Source organism: Amia ocellicauda, chromosome 9, assembly GCF_036373705.1.
Source record: "Amia ocellicauda isolate fAmiCal2 chromosome 9, fAmiCal2.hap1, whole genome shotgun sequence".
Taxonomy (NCBI): Eukaryota; Metazoa; Chordata; class Actinopteri; order Amiiformes; family Amiidae; genus Amia; species Amia ocellicauda.
Genome location: NC_089858.1, coordinates 24,165,582 through 24,184,100, shown reverse-complemented (window position 1 = coordinate 24,184,100; position 18,519 = coordinate 24,165,582). Strand labels below are relative to the sequence as shown.

The following is an 18,519-nucleotide window of genomic DNA, read 5'->3' as shown; positions in this document are numbered from 1 at the left end:
AGACTTGTATATGAGAAATAAAATAATATGTCGAGTGCACAAAAGGAAATAAACTAGATATGGGAAATGTAGTGTTCCTGTTTGGAGTATTCTACAACAAAAGCTATTAAAGCTAGAGCTATGAAATATGTAATCTAATACTAATTGAGGATGGTGGATAAAGTCTTCCGAATATTAGCCAGCAATATAGAGGGCTTCATTACATATTATGCTATATTCAAAGCCTCCCCTGTTGTTTATCTGTGAAATTATGTTACTGAGAGCAGGCTGCAGCATTGAAACTATATAAACCTCTCACAGAATGGCATCTCTGATCTGGGCATGTCGGAGACTGCACCCGGTGGGAGTAGTAGGTACAGAATTAATATAGGGTTGCTCCTGAAACATCAACACATTTAATATAGACCGATTCTTATAACTCATTAATAAGATGTACAATGTCTCTGCTATCAATGGTTAATTTAATATTAACATGATTTAAATAACCATTTACATTCTGGATGTGCAAAGATATTGCAGACTACTGTGGCATTATTGTTGTCATTTGGCTATGGCAGTGTTCATAATGTAAGGCTTTTATGCTTTGCCCTGGAAAAAAAGCTCTGGTCTTGACTACATGCAAAGAAAGCCCAGTAATTCCCAGTCAAAGACTAAAGCAGACCAATGTCGATACATTTATTCGCTTTTTAAGCTAATCTGTAGGCAAGCATTCATCACCAAATTAAAGAAAGAAAGAAAAAAGAAAAACCTAGTTCAAATCTTCCAAGGTTTTAAAGAGACACTTTCTTCCAGTCAACTAATCTATACAGTAGCACACTTCACTAGCCTTTTTGTTTAAATCACTGGAATGGGGCCATTTTCAACATGACACATATAAATGAAGGAAACTCGCACTAGAGACCCACCCCCCACCCAGAAAGAGTCCACTTTTAATCACTTCACATGTTTTATTTATAGACACCAATTTTAGATCAGGTGTTTACTGAATGTGCTCATGTTATGAAAGGTTTTCTCGTAGAGGAGTAAAAGGCTAAATTGAATTACTTGAAATGTATGTATTGGACAGTAGATAAACTAAATGAACAAAATGATATATCCTAGATCAAACGATCAGAATTACACCCTTCCTCTTCTTTGCTACACCTATTATGCGAGAGAATCAAAACTACAAATAACCTTCACTTGGCACCGAAAGGGTTACTGACAGGGCACCCTATAGGTCTATAAATCACAGTGGCGATTTGAAAAGTTCTTTATAAAACACAAATGTGTGAAACCGCTTAAAGTGAAAGAAATCTTTCTTTTTTTCCCTCGCCAGCTGTGACTAGTAAATAGCAGCCCAGAAAAGCTGACCCTTCAGTTTGCCACATAAGCGAAAGAGGGAGGGAAGTAAGGAAGAGAGCAGGTCTGGGGAGAAAGACAGTATAAAAAACTAAAGGACATAAAAACAATGAAGATTTTACAAAATATTCAGGGCTTGATAAATCCAGTTACAAATAAATAGCTGGAGTGCCACCGTGTTGATTAAAATGGCTACCCAAAAAGGCAATAGAAATAGGGTCAGCCAGCGCTGGAAATTTAACAGGTCCTTAAAGTTAATAAAAAAAACATAACAAAATACATGAAAATCATTGTAAAATGTTAGTATCTTCGCCTGACACAGACTGCTTAAAACTGCATAAGTCTAAGTACTGGTGATCGGTTTAGATTACACCCAAAAGAAACTAAGACCATTTAGATCGGGGCTTCAGCAATATTTTTCTGAAATGCTTGTTTGCAGACGCAGGATATTTTTCTCGTACGCTTGGCAGCAGTGTGGGGACTGCCAGGGTAATGGTTGATGAAGATAAGGCAGTGCGCTGAGGAGGGGGCTATAAAAGTGAAGGCCAAGGCACGCCGTGATAGAGCCCATGGATAGTGCTGTAGTCCATCAGCCCCATCCCAGAGCTTAAAGTAGAACATGAGGATGAAGAAAGGAGAAAGAAAAAAAAAAAAAGATAACATTTGGGAAAAATCTGTGTGGATTCCAATTCTACCTTTTTTTGTGGCTGAGATTGTTCAGCACGTTTCTTTGATTACCTGCAAGTTTAATGACCCCCCTCACCTCCTAAATCAATACCCAGCCGTTTCCATACAGGCATTCAAAAGAAGTTTTTTTTTTTTTTTCTTTCCTTTTTTGAATTTTTTTTATTCCCCTTTCTCGATTTTATACTTTTTTTTTTTTTTTTTACAAGAATAAAGGCCGTGATGAGAAAACAAGGTGCGAAATGATTTTTTCCAGAGGCCCCCAATAAAAACCAGATGACACCCCGGGCTGAGCTGCTTAATTACAAAGGGATGAAATCTTCAGACTACATCTGGAGAAAACATTGCCCCCCAAAACATCGGCTGATTTAGTGCTCCCAGCCCTCGCCCCCGGACTGGAGCAGACGTCAATTAGCCGAAAAATAAGATGGTTCTATGGCCCACAAACGCTGTGGGGGTGGTGCTGGTGGTGGGGGTTGACTTTTTACCCTCTGACTGTGGAGCCCAACCCTTCAGTATCTCCCACTAGAAGTTCAAGCTCCCTTCTCCTCACCCAATCCCCCCTCCCGGCTGGGCTGCACTTGCTGGTTATAGCAAATCTAGAGTTGTCTCTGAAAGAACATAAAAAAACTCCAAACTCCAAACTGTCTAGTACTTCAGATTGACTCCGTTAAAGAGTGTCAATCCCTTCAGCACAAGACCTCTCCTTCTCCATAGATAGACTACGAAATATTAATAGTAAATATCTATATTATAAATAGTCATAGTAAATCAAAATATTTATTATGTTAGACAATAACCCTTTACACCTTGTTTTATGAATGTTCCTATCGAGATGTTTCAGGCTAAAGGCAAATAAGCCTCAGCCCGTTGTTTGTCTCCTGTTTGCGGTCTTCAGTTCCTTTCTCTCCCTGTGGGCTGGGCTGCAGCCGTCTGAATGGAGAATGAAGTGGAGTTTAGAGCTCTGACCACACTGAGGCCGTTAATCTGGTCGCTAAGCCACTCTGTATTGATGCTGGTGAGCCAGTAAGCCGGCCTGTCTCACTCTCCATCCCCAGGCTTAGCTGCCATTGAGAGTTAGGAGAACTGGCCTCCACTTTATTGCAAGGGCCCAGCATTCACCTACTCATTGGAACCCAGGGGTCTTGGGGTTGACCTCTCAATGGTGGTCAAACAGGCAAGAATAAGAGGTGAGGAAAAGTTTTCTGTTTAGAAGCAGGACAGATTAGTTCCTCTTATTAACATCCATACATTAAACAGACAGACAGATATTTGTGAAATATAATCTTTACAAGATGTAGGTTGGGATAACTTAGATGATACACTGATTCGATAATGAAAAGAGACCCGCTGGTCTGTCTATGAACCAGGAGCTAATTCTCCAAGATGTAATTGTCCCCTCACACAGTTTTTCCTTCATTAAGTTGAAAGGAATTCATAATTTTTTCTTCTTCTAATTTCTTCACAGACTAAAGGGAGTAAAATATTTCAGGCCATTTTTGTCAGCATGCTCCTATATTATTGATACTTCCTTGTTTACAGATCCACATTTCATTTATTTATGGAAGTTTATGCCATTAAGAGAGTAAAGAAAGGGAACTATAGGGAAGTGCAATGAGTTTCATGGTGGTGGCGGAGTTGGACAAACAGGTCTGGTCTGGGAAGGCTGTTTAGTTTTTCAGGCTTTCTGGATTAAAGATATTTAACCTAAAGCATGGTTTGCACACAAGACCACCCACTGCCCTACAATCCAATCTTGGGTAGTTTTGTATGAGGGGGATTTGTCTTGTTTATCAACTTATAGGAGGGGGAGGGCAGAGAGTAAAGCATATATATATATATATATATAGAGAGAGAGAGAGAGAGAGAGAGAGAGAGAGAGAGGGATGATATGGTGCCAGAGGGGACCACACCCTGCCTGCAGGAGAGAACAGAGGCCTCCTAGGCTAGGCTTTTCGCCATTACTCCTCTGCCGTCAACAAACCCTTTACACAAACTCAGCTGCTCCGTGTCGTAACCCCACAGTCTGCTGGCCTATTGCTGCACAGGGGAGCGAATGAGCTTGGCTCCCTCTCTCAGCAAAAGCTGCCAATCTTCTTTCCGCTGATCTGGCATCAGATAATAGGATAAGCGCCTTACTTGCTCACCAAGAGGAGCAGAAAGCTTTGCTCTTGTCCTGTACACTTGACCGTTTGTAATAATGATAATAATAAAAAGAAAAACTATTAAAAACAACAACCAACTATATAGTTTATGAGCTACAGAAAACAAATAAAATGGATCATAATAGAATCGTTTTGCACTGCTCAAGTCTGAATGCCTCTTGGTTCTCTAAATGAAAGTTACATGAAGACGTTTGTTTATTTAAGAGTTGAAGACATTTGATCGGGTTGGATTAGCATTTAGAGTCCAAGTTTGTCCCACATGATGAAAGCAGCCTGTTTAACCAGGACAGGCAGAGTGGGAGGCCAGGCTGAGGCATTATGGATCTTGTTAGGGTCAGCATTAGCATGGATTAGATTGTTTTGTGGAACAGCAGAAATAAGTCTTTACTATACTTCAATGTAAGACCTTACTGAAAATCACAACTGTCCTAAAAATATAAAGCCTTGCCACATAAAATTGAGCACTTCCCCAAAGGGACAACTGCTTTCCTTCAAAGTGCTTATGCACCACTGGTTTACATATTGGCTTTATGCTCTACACACAAGGCCAAGCAACTAGAGACCAATATCTTAGGTCTGCTCAATTTCAAGAATGGCATTTGAACATATCTGCATTATCTGCTCATTTTAATATGGCACGGCTCTATGTACAGATAGGACCTTATTTCAGTTGTGAGTGAGCAGAGCTACTGCTGTTGCTTTAAGGACAGGGAAATCTTGTTGACTGTGTGAGTGACAGCTCCGGTGAGTTTAGAGTGAGTGCTTTATTAGCGCGATAGTACCAGTAAATCAAAGCAAAGCTTCCAGGAATCCAGCAACCTTTTCCCAGTGAGCACTATTACTGAACAATTGCTGGCTAGCCATGCTAATTAGTAGAGCATCTCGTCTAAATGAACCTCCCTTTCAGACTCTCTCTCTCTCTCTCTCTCTCTCTCTCTCTCTCTTCCCCTGATTGATGCCTGGGAGGTGTGTCTAGAGAACCAGGGTGTGGCTTTCTTATAACATCTCCTCCTAGCTTTGCAGTTTAGTAATTTCACTTAAGCAATTATCAGAAATAATTAGAAAAGCAGTACATTAAATTACAGATTCATGTATGCTCTGTCATGACTTGGCATTTAACATATACATATAACAAAAAATGTCTAGCTAGAGCCATCACAACTCTAATTTATTGTTATTAGTAGCATAATTGTTAAGAACGATGATGATTATAATCATGAATAGAAGATATAATAGTGGAAGACATTTATTTGAAACACTGATTCAAATCTCATAATTGTTTTCAGTTCAAACCCTATACAGTACACCTGACTCTTCCTCAGTTAGGATCCTGTTGGCACAAATGTGATGATCAGATTCGGAGGAAATAAATAAAAAGAAAAAAGACAGTGTACTTCCAATACTGGTTTGTATGTAATTTAAGGATTTGACTCTTGGGGGATTATTTTGGTCACTGGGGAGTTTCACTGGAACTTCTGGACACGTCATTGGACACTGTAGTTTGCACACACAAGTATGAAAGTCTCTGTAGCTTGTATGAGTTTGAATGTACTCAACAAAGGGGGGGGGTGGGGTCATCAGTAAAGATTCCCCATGTGATAGTGACGGCACTTTCTTCCCCTCTCTCCTCAGCCAAGCTGCATCTGGAGTGGATTTTGTGCGAGCAGACACCGAGGAACATGATTACATTCAGTTAACTGCACTCTAAACTGATTATGCATGTGCCAAGCTAATGGACTACATTTGCAAGAGGAAAAATAACATCCAATCAATCTCAATTACTGCAGACCGCACCGGCCCCCGAGACAAGGAAGGTAGCCAGCTAACCCCAGCGCTCCTCCTTTCCTCCAACCCCGGGCTCTGAGCTCACTCTTGGCCAGCCCCCCCGCCCCCAACCCCCCCACCTCCAAGTTCATTCTTGCCCGGGCAGAGCAGCGAGTGCCCAGGGGTTGTGTCTCACTGCCTCGGTGAAGCTCTGGGGACATTGCTGCTCCATGGCCGGGGCTGGGCCTCCCCACCCTCATCAGGGCCGCACGCTCATAATACACCTCACAGGTGGCTGAAGGAGAGGAAAGCCTCCAGTAAACCAAACCATCAGGAACCTGATGTGAGAAATCTACAGAATACGCCGTCATCAATTGCTTTTCAATATAATCACACAGAGAAATCAGTTTTGTGGAAATTCAGTCTTATATTGCAATAATAAACTTTTTATTCATTGCATGTGTGTATGTATACATATACACACATTCAATAAGAGACAAAGAGAAAGGAAGGGTAAAATAAAAGGATAATCCTTTAATCTAACCTGTCTATTTACCTACCTACCCACCCATCTATCTATTCATTGTTACCCTATAGTTCTTCATGGAAAACAGTCGATCTGAAAGAAGTACCAAACAAATCTGCACTTGGAAAACAAAGCTCTTTTTCCACTCAATCTAAGCTATAAGATATAGACTATGCGACTATGTGCTAGTTTTGCCGACTACAGCATGAACCAGCCTTTGTGGCTTGGATTGCCTCACCCGTTGTAAAGGGGAGGAAGCTGAAGTCCCGGTAGCTAAAGATACCTTGGGAGGAAACTTCTCAACATGGTTGCTAATGAGTAAAAATAAGGAGGGAACCCTGGAAACTTAAAGCAGTGACGCTAAGAATTAGTCTTTCTTGGAACTGACTGGTGAAGGAATATTGCACTACAAAAAACAGGTATATCAGAAAAAGTGACTTAATCTGCAGTTTAATGGACAATAACTGAGCAACTGTCCCCTCTTCGTCCCTCACTGCTTACAGGCAGATTGGATCAATGTGACTTACAGTACCGTGCTGCCACTGATAATGCACCCACGGTGAGGCAGGGATGTTTATGGAAAGCGGAAAGTGTTTTTTAATGAAAACAAAAGGCAAAAGTTCACCATAAATATCTGTCTTTTTTTTCTTCCTCTTTTTAAATGGGCTCTGCCATTCTTGCATCAGCTGTGGCGGGGTAGTAACTCCGACCACGTCCCGTCTTTGTCGTCCCTGGTCGAGACGACACAGTGAGAGGCAGGTTCACTCCCACTCTGGTGGTCCGTGTGGTCAGGACACGCCACTCTTGCTTTCAGAAGGCTTTCGGAACATTCCGATATGCGGGGGGATATTTTTAGAAAGCCCTAATATGGGCTGCATACCACAGACTCTCAAATTATCCCATCCAGCTTAGCCCTCAGTTTAAATCTTCCTTTTTAATTCCAGTAATTACAGGCTCCAATTTATACGGAGCTGTGCACACAAAGGGGCTGCTTAATGCAAAACAGTTTGATTTGGGCAAAGTGTCCAAAGGAGCTCCCACATCTTACGTTGTGTTTATGCCGACTTGATGATGTATTTTTTCCCCCACGAAAGTTTACAAAAAATATATATATTAACTTCAAATTTCTTCTCCGTGGAATGAGAAAATAAATAGATAAATAAGTAATTTTGTATTTTTTCTCCCGTATGAAGGTATTTGCATGTTGCATGGTAGCTTGCAATTGAACGGTGTTCCAACATTTTCATATCAGGAATTTAAAACAAAAACAAAGAGCCATTACAGTGACAAGAATGGTTCCAACGCAGCTGCAACTGAGCTGGGCTCATTGTACTTGCCATGCCCACAATATTTAATCATTTGTGAGTCATGAAATCAAATAATCATGTTGCTTAGGCTGTGAACATCTTTGTTTAGTGCATGCCTGTCTAAATTGATCATACATGCTTCCTTGTGATTGTACAATATTCAGTCTGAAGGTTCAAGATGTTATGTTCATAGTGATGAACGAAATTCGAATATTTTGCCGTTTTGAAACATATTGAAATCTGTAGCCACTGCATGTAGACTTTGTATGCAGTTCAAAAATAAATATCTATATATCATATTGAAAGAGTCAGATTATTTCACAGTTACCCTACCAAGCCTGAATGCAGACTCCCATGCAGTGTAAAACGCCTAACTTGCTAAACCAACCACATCACTCACTTTTCATGACAGGCGCAACTCCAAATCACTCGGCACAATCTTTCAATGATGACAACAACAACAAAAGAGAGGCGAAGACAAGGATGACAGAAATGTGTATTTTTATCTAAAGCAAGACAACTGCCCCTGGCATCCAGGCTTGGTGCCACACTGTGGTGGCGAAACTTGGCATGCCTGCCCACCAATCTGGAAACCTCAACTCTTTCCTGATGATATAGCTCTACCCAAATGCGCTCCAAGGCTGTGCTCGATCCACAGAGCAGCTAATGTGTCTGAGGGATTGTGTTACATATTTTAATCATTGTGGTATTTGTAAATATCCTGGCTACGTGTCTGGGCTTGAGCTCTGAAGACGATTAGTGCCGGGCCCGCGGCTCTCCCTCTGTGGCTGCCAGTGCTCAGCCAGGGCAGCCAGCCTGGAGGACAAGGCCTCCTATAGACGACCCTTCAAGGTAGATCTGTGTTCACATCCCCTGGGTTGTCTTAATAGTTTAATTAGTGTGTAAATCAATCTTTCGCATTCATCTGCTTTTTCGAAAATGACTTAAAAATGTATTTGTTTATTTATTTGCAGGAGTTTATTTTAGAGTAGATTTACAAGCAATTTATAGTTGAGGGTGTTTAGATATTTAAAAGAGAAAGTTTATATCTGAGTAATCTGTGAATACTAACAGGAACTATTGTGATGGGCAGATGCAGAAAGGTACGATTATCAATACAGCGAGGCAAGCTTATGACCTTTAATACAGGTCGGCCAGCTTTTGAGAGAGAGCCAGACTGGAAAACTGTGGCACTCTTACTCCCATATCTGTCACTAGCCAGACTTTTCTGGTCCAAACAAAGGAAGTAGCTGATTAGAAATCTGCATCCATTCAAAGCTGATTTCAAATTTTCATTATTTATAATGCTTAAATGCTCATGACTTCAAAATGAAAATCTTGATTTCATTACACTACAGGCAGTGTCTGCACAAGGACAGCCATAAACAGCTGTGTGAACGCATGAGTGTGAGTGTTTAACTGAGCGGCTGGAGAGAGCGCGCACTACCTCTCTACTCCCACACTCCCCTCTTCCCAAAGCGTGTTACACTGCCAGTTTGGGTTAAACGTTGTATGAAACCAACGCAGACACAGAGATGGGTAGGTAAGTGGAATCAGGCCAGTTAGATTTATGGCGATTTGTTCAGGGAGTGTTCATCCACTGGCCATTATGGAATGATTAGAGGAGAAGGTGAAGCTCCAAGTCCAGCGAAAATCAATAAGGCTGTCGAGAACAATTCTGCCTTCCTGCTGGAGCAGTATTAGCACAAAACCCTGTCTTTTCACACTTCTTCATCCGCTGCTCTCAAGACCTGCTCTCTCCCTCGTATGCCGGAGTGCTCTCTCTGTCTGGCTCTCTGCATTCTCTGCAGTTTTTCTTTTCCTTCATTTTTCTGCACTTTTCCTTACTTGCTGCCCTCCTTTCCAGCTCTATCTAATCTCCCCATCTATCCTGAACACTTCTCCCACTATACATGGTCTGTACCCTCCCAATGTCTCCTCTCCATCTCTCCTGTACTCTCATCTGCTCATTCCTTCTCCCCATCCACCCCTCTCTCCTTCCTCATCTGATCTGGGCCACTGGATGGAAAACAAACCAAATCAAGTAATGATCCAACAAGGCTGGAATTAAGCCTTCAGATTTTAGATTGGCAAAAGGCACAGTTCAAAATCACAGAGAGAGATGTATAGATAGAGAGGTAGACAGATATAATATGTTAAAAAACGAAAGCAGTAGTATAATGATTGAATGCATATAAAGACATGGGTTGGAAAGACTGTACTTGGCATGGAAGTTACAAATTATACTTTGAAGATAAAAATAAATAAAAAAAACAATTATGATAAATGTGGTCTTGGTTTTTGTTCTCCCCCTCTGAATGTAGGCTTGCATTTGGCAGCCCACAGAATATGCCTGCAGATTACCTATGACATATGGCAGTAGAATGAAGACCCTGAAAAAAAAAAAGTGTGGGTTGATTGGGGACGACGGCACTCACCTTGTACAGCTTGAGGCTGGCCTCGTGGCGGGAGTTGACTGTGTGCAGCCTCAGCTTCTCCAGGCTGTTGGTGTAGTAGTCGCAGGCGTTGCACTTGAGGTGGACGGGGTTGCCAATGGCCACGCACTTCAGACGCCACTCATTGCCCTTGCCACCCTCCTTGATGTGCGCCACCAGCTGGTACTTCTGCACGTGTTTGTCGGTCTTGCAGTGCAGCTGGAAGTTGGCCTTGAGCTGCGTGGTGTAGCGGCACAACTTGCACTGATGCGAGTCGCCCACCACGGCCCTCCACTCCTCCTCCGGCAGGCTGCGCTCGGCGCCCATGTGCAGCCCCAGCAGGTCCAGGTTGTCAGTGGTGAAGCGGTTGCACACGGCGCACTGGAACAGCTTGAGAGAGGGGTCGCTGGTCTGGGACAGGCTCTCCCCCAGGGTCATCAGCTCCTCAGACACCAGCTGGCCACCGCCTAGTCGCATATCCAGAGGAATCTCGCCGCCCACTGCAGGTACAACACAGACACACAGACACAAACACAGATGTAAATAACGGGGTTTTAAATATGTTTTTATATACTTGTAGGGCACTTTCTGGGAACACAGTGGAAAAAAAAAAAAAGTTACTTGTTTATATTTATTGTACTTATTTGGAATAGTTTACTTTCTTTAAATAAAACCTACAACTTGGTTTACTGCCAGGATTGAAATCAACTTCCTTTTGTGTTCTGAAGTTACCGGTGAGAACTGGAAGGCGTGGAGTTAAATCCCTACACAGTACAGTATCCGTATCCGTGAGAGCATTTGTTCTCCTGTTCAAATATATGTCGGAGGATAAAGTGTCAGTGTGTTTATATACCTAATTTTATTAAATCAAGATTATTCATCCTTTGAGGGGAAGAAAAAACTGAAAAACTTACACAGGAATAGGAACTTTCTACACAGGGCTAAGATTTGACACATGACCCTGTTTGGACCAGCAAAGTTCCACAGTTCAGATTTAAAATCAACTCCAGCAGACTTGAGTTACTAAGAAAAGGCTAAGTATTTTATTACTACAAGAAGACTGAAGAGTTCCCAAGCACGTGTTATTGAGAAACCAAGCCAGTCCCTCACTAAACAAATACTCTGTTTGGAATCTTCCTTTCTCTCGGCCGATCATTGTTAAATCAATACAGACACCTAAGTTACTAGGCCGTACTCTGTGTAAGGCCAGGTGTTTAACAGAAATAGGAGCAGGTTCCATAAAACAAAACAAGGTAAGAAAAAAAAAAGAGGAAAGAATGGCTTTTCAGTTTTTACTTTCATTCCCTGATCTTTAATCTATCACTGCACAGACTGAAAGCGCTGGCTGACCCAGCCTGGCTTTACACTAAATTAATTCCAGCGGCCCGTTTTTATTTATTGCCTTGGTATGCAGGCTGCAGTCCGACTTTTCTCCATTACCTGCGTTTTTACAGCCAGACGGGAGACCTCTGTGAACCCTCGGAAACCACTCAGAGCTCAACTCACTCACTCTTTAGCTGCTTGCTTTCTCCCACTCCCTTCATCCCTCTCCTTCACCCCCCTATCCCTTTACACTCAAAGTGTTCTTATACTTTGTTTTACTTGTGAATCCATTAAGTGTGAATTATACATAACTAATTGTACTGTAAATTTAAAATTCTACTTCTTTCCTTACACACTTGATTTTGTGCTGCATGTTTAAATTATGTAATGTTTTAAATATTGCATGTGAAGGGACAGCTGTGTGCGATGCTAACATATGAACACACTTGCTAGCCTTATAAACTACACTACCCTTCTGAGGCAAAACGAAGGAGTGGATTACAAGGAAAATAAATGTGCCTGAATGGGGTACAGCAACTTCGAAAGGTGGCAAAACCTCAGTGCTGGAGACTGCATAGTTAAATCAAATCAACGGTGTCCAAGATCTTAATATACTACCTGCGCTTCCGAGGGGTTTTTGTGCGAAGATGAATATTCACAAACAAAGCAATGCGGAGCACACAATACTTACAGCCTAGGGGCACTAACTTCCCCAAATCTGCCTTAGTGCTGAGGATTAGAAGGAGACTTTGGGTTACAATACGAGAGGTCAGGTTTTGTTATCTTGTGTTTCAGACCAAATACCTAGATTAAAAACTGTAATTTCTGCGGAGTTGTTACTTAAAAAAACAAGTACGTGTAGTAGAGTTCCACAGGTATCTTGCAGACTCCAGAGATGGATGTGCTGCTGACTGTGTGCACGGTTCTGTGTGCTGGACTGTGTTAGCGTGTGTCTGCACGCGCGTCTACAAGACACCCGATTCAGAAACGCATCTCAAGCGCCTGTCTGCAGCCCTCTGTAACATGCTTATTAAACGTTTGCAGGAAAATTAACCAGATGGCAGAAATAAAAAAAGAATTAGTCACAGCAATCAATTCTAGTTAATGTCTTTGAACTCACGACAGTTTGAGACAAGCCTGTGCAAACTTTGGGGTTGTAGCACATGCACAACATACCACTCTACAACAGGATTACCCATGGCGAGTTGTTTTTCTTTTTTAGGTTTTTGACCAAGATAAAATTTATAGCTGCAATTACAAAGTTAAAAAAAAAATGACGTCGCCAACTAAAGCAGCTGTTTCAGAATAATGACATATGAAAGCAGCAGTGATTCTGGGAGCCTGGAGGACACAGTCATGTGTAACTCCCCTCCACTGTCCTCCCTCTTCACTAGCCTTTCTTGAGACAATTAAGATAACATCTCACCAGCTGGAACTTCCCCGCTATTATAACCCAAATAAAATATCAGGCTTCAGAGAATAAAGCACTCTGGCCAAGGTGTTAAGAAGAGTGTGAGGGATTTATTCACTGGGAGTTAAAAGGTGATCTACATCCACCAGTGAAGAATTACAATGCAGTAAAATCTTTTCTCATCAGCTTAATGGGCAAGAAACCCCTCCCTCTCTAGTGCACTATCAACCTTCACATAAGCTAACAAACAAGCAGCTCAATCTAGTAGGAAGTACCATCTGCCTTACAAATAAACTAAAAAAAAAAAAAGCAACAGCTACTGGTTTTGATTTTGCTACACTTACATCATGCAAAGCCAGCAGTTCCACCCATAGTTCTGAGTGCTGTTGGGAGGAAAGTTTTTAGTGGAGTGAACGTTATAGCCGGTCAGTCACTCCTTGGTTTGAATAAAATGGATAGACAGTAAGAGGATTCTAAAGTTGCAGGACACAGGATCGCTCTGTTTCAATATCCTTGCAGAGACGCACACAAACACACACATGCAGTCATATACACTTCAGTACAGCAATGCAGCACTGAGAGCACAGGAGGAGCCATGCTGAGACCCCGCCTACCCGTGCTTTCCTGTTTGAAGTACTCTCTCTCTCTCTCTCTCTCTCTCTCTCTCTCTCCCTCTCTCTCTCTCTCTCTCTCTCTGTGCTGCTGCTGGCAACAAAAGAACCGTGCCGAGTTCAACAGGGCAGGTGTGCCCTGGGGCAGCAGGCAGGCAGAGTGCTGGCAGCTTCGCCAAATAGGAGAAAGAGAGACACGGGAAAGAGAGCAAGTGCTTGTGTGTTCCTGACAATTAACCTTTTACCTTCCCGACACTCCCTAAGAGAAACTGGTTCTGTGTTAACAGAGCGGCACAAGGATTAGAAAAAACAGCACCTGCCATCTGGAAACAGGGAGACGATCGTATGTGACAATGTTTACGGGTAGTAGAAGCCTGCTTGAAACACTGGACATAATTCCTTTGAGTCAGCAAGATAAAGTTGAACTTTTTGTCCTTGATTTTGTCTTTTTATCATAATCATGACAATATCATGACCTGTATCAGTATTTTTTCTCTTTAACCCGCAGTCAGCATGTCAATATCCTTTTACCATTCTAGATTTTATTTAAATTTCCCTTACAATTGATTGCATATTGCAATATATTGCAATGATTGCATAAATTTGAATATTAACTTAATGGTTTTATATCATAAATAAGCAAGTGACAGCAATCTGAGTAATCCCACACACTATAAACCTGTTCTGAAGGGCTCTTAGGTCCTTATAGCTCACTCTGCACAGGGGAGGCAGGAGTGGGACATTTCAGACTGCTGTGCTGTCTGACACAGTGATCTCACCCAGTGCAGGCGCCAGGGCTGCCATGTTGGGGTCGAGCTGGAAGCCGCCCAGCAGGAACTGGGTGTCAGCTCCTGCGGTGTCCATCTTGAGGCCTGGGGGTAGACTCATGTTTTGGGTCAGATAGTACTGGTACAGCTCGGCTTCAGAGGGCGAGGGCAGACCTCCCAGGCCCAGGCGGCCATGCTGCATCTGAGTCATATTCTGCTGAAGCAGCATCATATTGTGCATGTGCTTCTCGCTGGTCATGTGGATGCGCAGGTTGCGGGCCACGTTGGTCTCGTAATCACACACCTCACAGCGCCACGTGGGCTTGCTTTTTGGCTTGGTGGGGGAAGGGGCTCCACAGGCCCCGCCCACATGGGCAGTGGACTGCGCAGGGTGGTGGTGGTGGGTGGGGTGATGGGCAGTGGCCTGTGTGGCCGAGGGAACACCCACCACCCCGCCAGGGGCATGTCCGAACACCTGTTCCCCTGCAGGGGCCATGGAGGTCCCGTTCTGCAGGTTCTGCATGTTGTTGAGGTGCTTGTCAGACTGCATGTGGATGCTGAGGTTGCCCTTGGTGGTAGTAGAGTAGTTGCAGACCTCGCAGCGGAAGGGCTTGTAGCCACAGGTGTAGCTCTCTCCCCGGGCCAGGCGAGGGTGACTCTGCCCAGTGCTGCAATAGACACAGGAGCCACCTGGGTCTGGGTGCTTCTCCTTCATATGGGCTTCAAGTGTCTGCTGGTACTTATAGTGCCAGTTGCACTTGGGACACTTGAGAGTCTTGCACGAGTTGCGGGAGTGCATCATGGTCATGTGGCCACCCAGGGAGCGTGAGGATCCAAGCACTGTGTCGCACTTGGGGCATTCCACCCCACTACCTACACCAACTCCAGCCCCAGCATTCTGAGGGCATTCCCCTACCCCAGCCAGGTCGCAGGGCGCTCCAGGGTGGGGGTGCGAGTGGCCGTGGGAGTGGGCCGAGGGGTGGAGGTGGTGGTGGTGGTGGTGGTGGTGAAGGTGGTGATGGTGCAGGAGAGCCCCACTGTCCTCTTCTCCCTCAGCCGGGCTTTCATTTGGTTCAGGAGCTGTGGCACTATCTCGATTGGCACTTTCATCTGTGACGGCATTGGTAAGAGGGGTGGAGGAGGCGGCGGGAGGGCATGCCGCTCCGTCGTCCTCACCCCCTCTACCTGCTGCTGCCGCCACCGCCGCGGGGAGAGCAGGCCCCTGGCAGTTAAAGCTCAGAGGGAGCTCCGAAGTCCTCCCCCCACCATCTGCAGCCGCCCCCCCTTCGAACACTCTGACAGAGGAAGAGGAAGTCGAGGCTGGGGATTTGCTGTTGTGCGTGGGGCTGGCTGCAGAGGGGCAGGCGGAAGGCTGGAGAGCGCTACTAGGCATTAATAAAGGAGATTTGGAAATGCTTTGGTTTGAGACAGCCAGTTCCCCCCCCTCTCCGCCGCTGCTGCTACTACTGCCGCAGGCCACCACAATGCCCTCTTCTTCTTCCTCGTCATCCTCTTCCTCTAATAACAGTTCCTCCTCTTCATCCGAGCCCACTTCGGCGCTCGGCAAGAGTCCCTTTACCTCCCCCACCTCCCTCTCCCCGTCTTCCATCCTTCTTGCCCCCACTTTCCCAGCAGGCCCCTCTGCTCTCCCTCCCTGCTCGGGTGGGACGCTGGAGTCTTTGGCAGGGCCTGGCGCTGAGGTAAGCAAGGGTGGCTTGGAGCTGCCCAGCCCTCCCAGTGTTAGGAGGGGACCTAACGGGGCTTGCGGGGGGCCCAAATCGGAGTCTTTATTAAGGTGGGCCTCGCTTCCCCCGCCACTACTCCCCGGCTCTAAGTGGACTCCACTAAATGTGCCATAGAAGCTCTGCCCAGAGCTAAGGGGCACCAGGGAAGGCGGTGCAGGGGAGTTCTTGTTTTTTGGTTCCAGGAAGCTGATGAGGGGTTCTTTGTCCTTCCCTATGCCCTGGATGATGGCAGAGGCGTGTTTGTGCCCCAGGAGCCGGCGCTCGTCCTCGCTCAGAGTCATGCGATGGTCGTGCACAGCGTGAGTGGCGAAGGAGCGCACATAGCCAAATGACAACTTGCAGAGGAAACACATGAGGATCGGCTTGCCTTTGCCATACAGGGCCAGCCCATCGAATTTGGAGAAATCCACGTTGTTGGGAACATCTTTGGATACGCAGGACTTCTTGGCAGACCCGTCGCTGTTTAGGTAATCCTTGTTGCTTTTGTGCCGCACATCGAAGACGCGGAAACTGTGCAGGACAGGACTGAGGCCTGCCAGGGTTGAGGTATTGGGGAAGCCTTGGTCTGAGGAACCGAACCACTTTCCAAAAGACGAGGCTATGTGGAACGTGTTGATGATCTGAGGGTAAACCGAGGAAGAGGTCCCGGCAGGTTCGCCCGGCTTCCCCGTGCTGGGGAGAGAGTTTGTGGGGAGCAGGCCGGGCGCCACCCCCCCACCACTTTGGATCAGCTGGCTGAGGCTCTCCACGATGTAGGCTGAGCCATCAGGCTGGTAGACAATCTCTCCAGCCAGGTTTTCCACATCACTGCTCTCTTCCTCCTCCTCCTCCTCCTCCTCCTCCTCCTCTCCTTCCTCACTCCCGCTCTCTGTAGCCCCCCTCCGTCGTGCCTGTTGGCGCAAGAGAGTTGGCATCCCCCCTCCTGGGGCCATGGGCACCCCAGGGAAGGGCTGCAGACTTGGGAAACAGCCGTCAATTTCCATTTCTTCTTCCGGGTATTCCAAATCTTCATCGTCCTCCTCTCCGCAGCTCCCTACTTCCTCCTCCTCCTCCTCCTCCCCCAGCTCTCGTCTCGTCTGCTGCCCTGCCACTGAGCTCTCACTAGTGACTAGGGGCAGGGGCCGCTGCTGCTCTCTCACTCCCTCGCGGGGCGTGCTGGGGGCCTGGAGCTGGGAAGGATAGGGTGCAGACAGTGACAGGGGCTCCAGGGAAGGGGGCTGGCTGCTGGGAGGGACCTGTGCGTTAGAGTGATCGTTCCAGGGCTGCGGAGGGTGCTGCTGTTGCTGGGAGGTGGTGGTGGCGAGCCCATCGTCTGTCCCAGAAACCGCGGGAGACTCACAGCTTTCCATGCTGATGCCTACATGAGGCGTTCATCGCATCCAGGCCTGAGCAAGAGAGAAGAGAGAGATTGGAGCTTAGACAACGGCTAACTTTTTTGTTTTCAACAGACAGAAACTGGACAATTATGTTGCTCTTACATGAAGGATATTAAGTCTGATGACATTACAAAATATTTTGCAGAATACATGCTTTAGATGGATCACTAGCATTTTGACATTCAACAGTTCCTTAATGATCTACACTCAAATTATACTTAAGAAGCATCCTGATAAATGGAACTTGTATATGTACAGGAAGCACAGACCACTCCTAATGTACAGTATACCGAGTGTGAGATAAAAGTGTGAGAACTAATTGGGAAAATGACAGAGTGCTCATTATGTTAGATTAGGTGCTTAAAATGGAGCCTCAGACAACCACTAATAAGCTATCCAAGATTCATCTTCCTGCCATATCAGGAACTTGCAATCCTTCATCTTCCAAACACCACCAATGGCCCAACTTTTCATTTATTCTGTTAATATCAACCTTTGGCACAAATACCATGATATGTAAAGATACTAAATCAAAGACTTGTGAGAAGCACAGATATCACAAAATAGAAATTACGTTTTTTATTACAGCCAATGTCAATCATTTAAATGGAAGTAAGTTCAAGCATTGAGTTCTCCACTTCATACAAAAAACAAAATACTCTGGATTAACCCTGGTTATATTTAAACCTCTTAACTTTCAGGAAAGACAAGATGATAAATGTAATATAGCATAATATAGCTTATTTTGTCTATCTTTGGTCTGTCCTTCCTCAAGTGTGTCCGGCCCATTTTAACATTTTAATTCTTTCAGTTATGTCACATACATGTGACGTGCTAGTTCCATTTTTTGTTTTTTCTATCTCTTTTTATGTAAGCATTTATGCTTCTTTGTGTTGTTTGTTGTTTCTATGTAATATTTGCATTTAGGGAACAGGTTTCAGAACCATATGTGAGCACTGGTAGTTTGCATTGATCAAATATTTTTCTCTTCAAGCAAAATGGGTAGAGTTCCTTTCAATAACATGCCATTTCTTCCCAATGTACTTCATCCCATCTTTATGCTT

The 18,519-nt window shown here is 44.7% G+C and overlaps 1 protein-coding gene across 3 annotated transcripts in view; it reads right to left on the bottom strand.

The window, feature by feature from the left end:
* zfhx3b (zinc finger homeobox 3b) overlaps window positions 1-18,519 on the bottom strand; it is a 171,753-nt gene that overhangs the window by 94,151 nt on the left and 59,083 nt on the right. For all 3 annotated transcript variants that reach the window (XM_066713793.1, XM_066713795.1, XM_066713794.1), the window contains exons 2-3: window positions 14,347-17,464; window positions 10,226-10,722 (exon numbers count right to left, since the gene is read on the bottom strand). In XM_066713793.1, coding sequence (XP_066569890.1) covers window positions 10,226-10,722; window positions 14,347-17,428 — 3,579 coding nt within the window. In that variant the 5' untranslated portion in view covers window positions 17,429-17,464. The remainder of the gene's footprint in view (window positions 1-10,225; window positions 10,723-14,346; window positions 17,465-18,519) is intronic.